The sequence below is a fragment of the Acomys minous genome (genome assembly GCF_964271855.1).
Source record: "Acomys minous genome assembly, chromosome: 16".
Taxonomy (NCBI): domain Eukaryota; kingdom Metazoa; phylum Chordata; class Mammalia; order Rodentia; family Muridae; genus Acomys; species Acomys minous.
Window position 1 is genome coordinate 93,644,242 of NC_140498.1, and position 9,200 is coordinate 93,653,441.

General features: G+C 50.6%; 1 protein-coding gene and 1 long non-coding RNA gene across 3 annotated transcripts in view; one reads left to right on the forward strand and one right to left on the reverse strand.

Moving 5' to 3' along the window:
* LOC311586236 overlaps positions 1-9,200 on the forward strand; it is a 71,793-nt gene that overhangs the window by 25,827 nt on the left and 36,766 nt on the right. The window lies entirely within an intron of this gene.
* On the reverse strand, positions 238-5,364 carry LOC311586226 (protein CUSTOS). Of its 2 annotated transcripts, none has more exons than XM_084762224.1 (6): positions 5,129-5,364; positions 2,810-2,852; positions 2,535-2,633; positions 2,129-2,202; positions 1,387-1,477; positions 238-938 (listed from the first exon to the last, which is right to left on the reverse strand). In XM_084762224.1, the coding sequence occupies exons 1-6, from the start codon at positions 5,313-5,315 to the stop codon at positions 608-610; spliced, it is 825 nt and encodes a 274-aa protein (XP_084618350.1). In that variant the 5' UTR covers positions 5,316-5,364; the 3' UTR covers positions 238-607. The 2 variants fall into 2 exon arrangements, with proteins under 2 accessions (XP_084618350.1, XP_084618351.1); XM_084762225.1 differs by having other exon boundaries at positions 238-935; positions 5,129-5,362.

Below are 9,200 nucleotides of genomic sequence, written 5' to 3' on the forward strand. Positions count from 1 at the left end.
GAGCCGCTGCACTGAAACGTTTCCCTCCCATCTCCAAGCTGCCACACTGCCGGTCTCTGGTCTCTCCAAACTGCTACATGCCACATGCCACCACCGCACTCTTTGGGCAGTCGAATATATCTCCCTCAAATCCCCGACCACGCCCCTCTCCGTGCTACACAAGGCAGGCTGGCAAAGACCACCTCCCACAAAGGACAATTATTAGCTGTGGACAAACTAAAGCCCCACACTTAGGAGTAAAACAAAAACATATTTACATAACATAACTGAGTTGACAAAGAACCCAAAACTTCCATGACAGGAGTCCTCTCTCCCACTCTCACACCAGGCAGGGGTGGTGGGGGACGGAAGCTCTGAGATTCAGTCTCAAAAGCTGGAAGAGCTGTACTTCCTGAGGTGACGGAACACTCTGGAGCCATAAGTGTGTCTGGCTGTGCTCAGGCTCCGCCCCCGCCCCACTTCTGTGCTTGGACTCTTGGGCAAGCCCCACTGAGGTCACCTGTGGCAGAGTCACTGTTGGAACCGGGAAGGAGGATGGCCCGGCTCTGCCCTGACCCCACAGGCACCTCATCCTCAGAGCTGGTGGCCACAGGGCGAACGGCCGGGGTCAGTTCTCCGGCTCAGCCACTACAGGTGCTGCGGATGGGCATGGGGAAGCAGCTCTGGCTTTCTTGGCCTTTTTCTTCCTTTTCTTCTTTTTGGTTCCAAGTGACACCAGGTCCCCGTTGACGTTGCCTGCCTCCTTTACCTGTTGCAGGCCTGTGGATCCGGCCACATCAGTGTCAGCCTCCTCCTCGGCTTTCTTTTTCAACTTCTTCCTCTTGGTCGCCTTCTCCACCTTGGCAGGGCAGTGTATGGCTGACTCCTGGAGAAGATCTGAGGCAGACACAGCAGCCTCCCGGCACCGCTGCCACTCCTCATCACTGTCTTCACTGCTGCTGGGGGGCGGGGGGTAGGGGGGCAGGGGTGTCAGGTCAGCTGGCGTCTGGATGGGCCTCAGAGCTGCCTCGCAGCCTCCAGACCTGACGGTGGCAGCCAAGTAGCTCAGGCGGACCTCAGGCTCCAAGGTCAGCTTCTCTCCCTGTCAGTCACCTGACTGCATTAAGTACCTGAGCTCGCTGACTTCAGTATTCTCATCTCTAGGAACCTGACAGTGCCCAAACCTCAGAGCTTCTTAGGAGGCAAGGATGGTAAAGCCCAAGATGGCTGCTCGTGAAGTACAGAGGTCCTTAGCTCCCCCCAAGAAGACCCTGTGCCCTTCCTGCCGGGGGCACACTTTGTCCTGTTATCTGATCAGTCTCTTCCTTTGGTCTGGACCTGACTGGGGCTGCTCAGCTATTCCACGGGCTCAGCCAGGAGAGGCAAGAGGAGGTTGTAAGCTCTCACCTGGAGCTGGGGGGCTGGCGCTTTCGGCAGGGTCTCGGAGAAGCTTCCTTCTCGTGGCCTCCGGGGATGGATGTGAAGAAAAGGCGGAAGCCTGGGGGTCACCCGGACAGCATCAGCAGTCGGTGGGGCGGAGACTGACCTTCCCTCCAGGTGCTAAGGCCTCAAGCTCACCCAGTCTAGCAGCAAGGGCTTGGGCATCCCTGCTGTTTGTGTGTGGGGGTGGGGGTGGGGCTTGAGTGGCACCCGACGGCTGCTGCTACGTCCAGAGCTCCAGGGGCTTTTGGTGAACTTTTTTGTTTGTTTTGAGAGTGTTGCTCTGTGTAGCTATCTGTCCAGGAACTTGCTATGTAGACCAGGATGGCCTTGAACTCACAGAGAGCTGCCTGCCTCTGACTCAAGGGCAGGAATTAAAAGCATGTGCCGCCCCACCTAGCCTTCAGAGGCTTTGGAAAGTCAGCAGTTGAGTTTCTCACCTGCCGTACCGGACGGAATCAGACAGAGTGGGCGGGAAAGACTGGGATAAGAAGGCAAAATGTTTCTGCAGGTACCAGGGCAAGTGGGGGTTCTCAGAGCTAGCTCATTCTGGGAAGAATGGGGTACCATAATTCCTGCCTCAGAGTGTGGGGGCAGCAAATGCAAGAAGGAACCTGTGGCACAGCGCTGCTGGCCCTGAGGAGCTGTGGCTGTGGGCACATGGTGGCACCTCCCTGTGGCAGCATTTATCAGCACTTTAAGGACTCACCGTCCTCCGCCTCTGTCTCCAGCTGAACCTCTGCCTTCTGAGGCGTCTTCCATACTTCTGAGATGGCGATGGAACTAAGGATGAGGAAGTGGCCACACTTAGGATGACATTTAGGGTAGCACCAAAAGTATCTTTTGTTTTGAAATTTCAAATTTTTATTTTTTAGGGGTTTTCCGAGACAGGGTTTCTCTGTGTAGCCCTGGCTGTCCTGGACTCACTCTGTAGAGCAGGCTGGCCTCGAACTCACAATGTTCCCCTTGCTTCTGCCTCTCGAGTGCTGGGATTACAGGCCATGGGCCACCACACCTGGCTACATTTGACAATTTTTATCTTTTAATTTTTTTGCTGGTTCTGGGGTACAAGGCTTGTAGTCTCACACTTTCAGGCGAGAGGATTGCCTGCTCACCTGTCCAGCAGCGCTCCCAGCTTCCTGGCCACATGGGCTCGGAACTCTGGAGTGGTCTGAAGCTCGTTGCCATCTTCCTCGTGCTGGTTCACTTCACGCCTGTAACAACACAGAAAAGGACATCACTTCCCGAGAGCTTAGATGCTGCCCGCAAGGGAAGGACCGCTTGTCTCGTTCCCAATGACACCCTGTGGTCTGACCTAGCATCTGGCACGCACAGGGGATCAGCATTTGTTCAATGATTCAAAGAAAGCTCTATGCAGAGCACACAGTACCTGCGGCTTGGCTGGGAGGCTGGTGCTTCTTTACTCACAGCATCTGTGGAATAATGACGGGCAGCACTTACAGAATGAACAGCCGCCGCGGTGGCCTAGGTACATGTTAAGTGACATGCATGTATAACCCAAGGCCTCGCCTCCCTCCCCCACGCCATTTCCATTTGAGAGGTGACCATTATCCGCATTCTGCAAAAGAGGCCAAAGACATGTAAATAATTTGGACTAAAAGCTAATTTTTTGAGCTGGGCGGTGGTGGCGCACGCCTTTAATCCCAGCACTTGGGAGGCAGAGGCAGGTGGATCGCTGTGAGTTCCAGGCCAGCCTGGTCTACAAAGTGAGTCCAGGATGGCCAAGGCTACACAAAGTGGGTTTGTGCCAAGCGAGTAGAATGGAAAGTCGATGGTTCCCAGCACAATGTACAACACAGGGCATTAACCTCAGGGCCAGCACTGTGTCTACGCCATTGTATATTCACAGTGTGTCTGCCTGATACACTGTTCTAGGTCAGGGCGCTCTGAAGTACCCGATGCCCCTGGATGCTGGTGTGCTGGAGACGGACATCTGTCTTCAGAAGCACAAAATCACAGGGAGTAGCTCCCACTGTAAGTAGAGAGCACTGGCGAGGCCCTCCCCCCAAAACAGGAACAGCGTCAAACTCTAGACCAGGGCAAGCCACATAATTCCCCACCCAGTGGTTTCTTCTTTCTTTTGTTGGTTTTCTGAGACAGGGTTTCTCTGTGTAGCCTTTGCTTTTCCTGGACTCACTGTGTAGACCAGGCTGGCCTCAAACTCACAGCGATCCACCTGCCTCTGCCTCCCGAGTGCTGGGATTAAAGGCGTGCGCCACCACGCCCGGCCACCCGTTGGTTTCATACATCTATAAAATGAGATCATTTCCTTTCAGGGATAACAAGATAGCTCACCAGGCACTTGCCACTGAGCCTACCAACTTCAGTCTAATACCCAGGCCCCACATGGTAGAAGGAGAGAGAAGTTGCCTTCTGGCTTCCATGTGTACCGTGGCACCTGTGTGCATGTGCACGTGTGTATACACACACAAAATAAAATGTAATAAAAATTCTAAGCCGGATGTGGTGGTGCACACCTTTAATCCCAGCACTCGGGAGGTAGTGGCTCGTGGATCACTGTGAGTTCGAGGCCAGCCTGGTCTACAAAGTGACTCCAGTACAGCTAGCCAAGGCTACACAGATTAACTCCGTCTCGAAAAAACAAAAAACAAACAAACAAACAAAAATCTGAAGATCGCTTTTTAAACCAGGTTTGGCAGCACATACCTTTAATCCCAGCACTCAGGAGGCAGAGCCAGGAGGATCTCTATGAGTGTAAGGCCAGCCTGGTGTACAGAGTGAGTTCCACAGCAGTCAGGCCTACATAGAGAGGCCCTGTCTCAAAGAACGAAACGAAACAAAATCACCTCTCATAGTTAGTGTTACATGCTTTGTTTTCATGTCTGTCAGCTTCCTAGAATTGAAAATGTCTATTATTGTTGCTGTGTGTCTAAGTCACAGGACAGCTTTTGGAAACCAGTTCTCTTCCATCACCGAGTTCCGGGAACCCAGTTCAGGCTGCAGGCTTGTGTGGCTACTGCCGAGGCATCTCACTGAGCTAGAAATGAGTCTAAACATCACAGGGACTTTAAAGTAGAGAACAGTGTAAGTTATTTCTTTCCAACAGTGTCCTGTGAACAAAATACTTGGATGTATCTGTAAAAGGCTATAATTGGGATATAACAATACGGTGACATCCGCTGGGACAAAGCAACAGGTATTGTCAAGTGACTGTGGCTTTTTGCTCACATGTGTGAGGGGAACGGTTGTTATATTTCAGTTAAGGGTTAATAAAAGTAAAGATGCAATATTCTTTCTGTTCAAAATTACAGGACTTGTTGGAGTCTCTAACCACGATGAGGGATCCCTATGCTGGCGGATTTCGGACTCATCCCGAATTTGCTAGAGACTCTCGCTTGGATAAACTCACTGCCGACCTCAGTCTGAGCGGGACGGCGCGTGAGGGCCGGCAAGGGCAGGACTCTGAGGCTCTCCGCCATCTCAGACAGGTGGCTGGTTACCTTCCCACAGGGTGGCCATGAGGACGCACGGAGGAGGCGAGCGCACTCAGGACACACTGAGGTGCCTCAGCCGCCTCCACTGGAATGAAGGGCTCCCCCTCCGCCCTCGGCGCGAATCTCATCCCCAACCAGTCTCAGAAGCTTTCTCAAGAAAGCTCCTCGGGTACAACGAGACGCATCCTTTGCGGGCCCCAGGGGAGGAACCCCGCCCCTCGGGCAGCCCCTACCGGCTCTGGCTTTCTCCGTTCCTAGCGGGCGCTGCTCCAGGCCCCAGGCGGGCGTCGCCGCCTCGCGGCACCGCGCCAGCTCCTCAGCATCGCTGTTGCTACTGCTGCTGCTGTCCGAATCGCTCATGGTACCGCTGGGCGCCACCATCTTGAGACGACGCAAAGGATTGTGGGGGAAAGCGGCCATCTTTGATTTGTCATTCCCTCTCACGTGATCCACGGCAGAGCATCATGGTGATTGTAGTTCTCAGGCCATCATGGGGGTGACCGGTCCAGAAAGATGTGCTTTCGAAGGGTACGAGACACCACCACCTTCTCCAATCCTTTTTCCTTCTTTTCTTTTAATTTTTCCTTCTCTTCTCTTTTCTTCTCTTCCCTTTTTTCATTTTCTCTTCTTTTCTTTTAATAAGGAACAACAATATCCCAAAGTCAAACAAGGAGGCGATTGACAGGAGGATTAGTTCTTTTTATTTTTAATTTTTTCTTTTTAAGGAAAAATAAATTTATTTGCGATTTGATGACATAGTGAAGGCAATTAACCACCCTTTTTAGTTCAGATTTTGATCTTAGGAAGATTGTTAAACTTAAGGCTTTGAGAGTCTTAAAAAAAAAAAATCAGACCAGAATAACTCAAGAGATAGCTGAGGCCTCACCAGTTGGAGCATAGCCCACAGCACACGCGCAGATTAGCACTTGAGAACTTGTTTAAAAAGCAGTCTTTGGCCGGATGGTGGTGGCGCATGCCTTTTATCCTAGCACTCGGGAGGCAGAGGCAGGTGGATCCCTGTGAGTTTGAGGCCAGGCTGGTTTCAAAAAACGGGGGGGGGGGGGGGGGGGAAGGAACAGTCTCTGGTTTCTAACCTCCCCTCCCCGTGACTTGTACAGAAAGCGAGTGTAAGGCTGGTCAGATGATCTGTTTAGTCTGGGAAACATCTTAACATATGGGGAACTGAATATGGACGGTTATAAAAAATGTAGCGATAGTAAAGGTTTCTGAACCAAGCATGTGATGACCCTGTGATGTTTCTGGCACTTGCTTCACTTTGCTGGAGCGTTGAGCACGTGATGTGTGCACTGCACTGTACGTATAGCACGTCTCCCCAGTGAGTGCTGAAACTTCTTCCCTCAGCTTGGAAACTAATGTATGCCAAGGACAGCGTTTTTTGTTTTTTAAAGATTTATTATATATACAATGCTCTGCCTGCATGTACACCTGCACGCCAGAAGAGGGCACCAGATCTCATTATAGATGGCTGTGAGCCACCATATGGTTGCTGGGAATATGAACTCAGGACCTCTGGAAGAGCAGTCAGTGCTCTTAACCTTTGAGCCATCTCTCCAGCCCAAGGACAGTGTTCTTTTTTCTCTTTCTTTCTTTTCTGTTGGCTCAGTTTATTAACAATTAAACTTTATTATACAACCCAACTAGCATATACAAGAAGGAAAAAAAGGTTAAAGGGACAGAAGATTAAAACCTCCTGGAATCCGTTCGGCAGGACGGGTCCTTAGGCGTCTCAGTCCCACGAGCTGGTCCGGTCCTTTCCCCTCTCTCCGCGCCTTCTCCTTCTCTCCTTCTACCTCTTGTTTTTCTCTCCCCCACCTTCCCAGTCATATGCAAAGGGCGGTCCCTTCTCCCTTCGAGGGTCAATTAGGAAAACAATAGCCACGGTGGGGTTCCTAGGTAGGCTTCCTGAATTCCAAGCCCAGGAAGGCTCCAAACAGTCTCTCACAAGGTATTCATGGTGTGCCCCAAGGGTAAAGCCCGCCAAGACTGCTTCCACCTGCGACAAAGCTTAATCTTTCCTACACTTTTCTTTTCTTTTTCTTTCTTTCTTTCTTTCTTTCTTTCTTTCTTTCTTTTTGTTTTTGTTTTTTTGAGACAGGGTTTCTCTGTGTAGCCTTGACTGTCCTGGACTCACTTTGAGCTTGCCTCAAACTCACAGCGATCCACCTGCCTCTGCCTCCAGAGTGCTGGGATTAAGGGCGTGTGCCACCACTCCTGTCTCCTATATGCCCCCCCCCTTTGAGTCAAAAATAATTCTTTGTGGCCAGCCTGAAACTTGCTATGTGGACCACACTGGCCCAGAACTTGCATTTCCTCTCTTGTTTCTGCTTCCCTCATACCTGCTTGCTTTAATCGTTAACAATGGCAAGGTTATATGTACACCAAACATCACCAAAAAATCATTAAAATTTTTTTAAAATTAGTGTTACACTTATTTGAGTGTGAGAGAGCGTGCAGACGTGGAGCTGAGAGGGTCAGTTCTGCACTTCCACCATGGGGTCTCTGGGGATCAAACTCAGTTTGCAGGCCTGGCAGCAAATACTTCACTACCTCTTGCACTATCTTGCTGGCTCCAAGTAATTGTTTTGAAATATATTTCTTTATGATTTATTTTCTGTGTTTGTTTTGCCTGCTTATTTTACATACCTATCTGCATTTCTTTAGAAAAAGTAGTCATGACTGGCATGGTGGCGCACGTCTTTAATCCCAGCACTCGGGAGGCAGAGGCAGGTGGATCTCTGTGAGTTCGAGGCCAGCCTGGTCTACAAAGTGAGTCCAGGACAGCCAAGGCTACACAGAGAAACCCTGTCTCAGAAAACAAATAAAGAAAAAAACCCTGCTATGATTGAATGTTTGAACATCCTGCAAAATCCTAACTTTCTACACTGATGGCCTTAAGAGAGGGAGCTTTTGGAGATGATTGGCTGGGGACAGAGCCTTTATCCCAGCTTTTTTTTTTCTCCCAAAGATTTACTTATTTATTATGTATGTATACAGTATTCTGCCTGCATGTACACCTGTATGCCAGAAGAGGGCACCAGGTCTCATTGTAGATGGTTGTGAGCTACAGTGTGGTTGCTGGGGGGATTGAACCCAGGACCTCTGGAACAGCAGGCTGTGCTCTCACCCTCGGAGCTATCTCTCCAGCCCTTGTTTTAACACTCTCAGAAATCCACCTTTCTCTCCTACCACATGAGGGCCTAGTGAGAAGCTGCCGTCTATAAGCCGGCAAGAGGTCCTCACCAGGTGCCAGCGATCTTGACCGTTGTCGGCTCCGCGGGAAACAAATGGACCAAGACAGTGACATATTCATCTAGTCCTTTTCCTTTTGGGACAGGGTCTCACGTAGCTCAGGCTGGCCTCCAACCTACTATGTAGCCAAGGTGGTGAATTCATCACCTTCCTGCCTCTGTGATGGAATTACAGGTGCGTGCCACCACACTTGGGAGTGCTGGGGATCGAACTGGCGACTCTGTAGGTGCCCTGCAGGTGTAGCTCCGTAGCGCTCTACCAGCTGATGTGACTCAGCCTCGTTTATTCCTTTCGCAAAGCACCTACAGTGTGGGCTGTGTTATGAGGTATGTGAAGGTCTGGGTGGAGCTAGCCTGTTTGTTCTTTGGAAAAGAGACATCCTTTCAGCCCCTGGAGGCAGACGAACTGGGATATATATATATAGGACACAATTGTTAAACTGCCCAGGGGGTTTTGATTTTTTTTTTTCCGAGACAGAGTCTCTCTGTGTTAGCCTTGGCTGTCCTGTCACTTTGTAGACCAGGCTGGCCTCGAACTCACAGCGATCCCTGTGCCTCTGCCTCCCGAGTGCTGGGATTAAAGGCCTGCGCCACCATGCCCAGCCCAGAGTGTTTTGAAAACCAGCTATGAAGTGCACTCGGAAGCAATGGTAAGTCCACCAGAAAACAGATCCAAAGGAAGGTTTGGAATAAACCCAATCACAATATACTTTGGTGATAAAAATCAGCTTTTCCCCTGGTCTCTGGACAATTATTTACTGTTTAAGTGTGGACTTTGGAGGGTATGGGCAGAAAGCTTTGAGACAGAGTTTCACTATGTAGCCTTGGCTGGTCTAGGACTCACTCTGTAGACCAGGCTGGCCCCCAACTCACAGAGACCCAACTGCCTCTGTTTCCCAAGTGCTGGGATTCCCAGGGCGTGGTACCATGCCCAGAAGGAATTTTAAAAATATTGTTTCATCTTCGGTCTCCCAGACTTTGTCTGTTTTCATCACAGTTTCCTTGCATTCGTCAATCCCGAGAGTTGAGAGGCCTC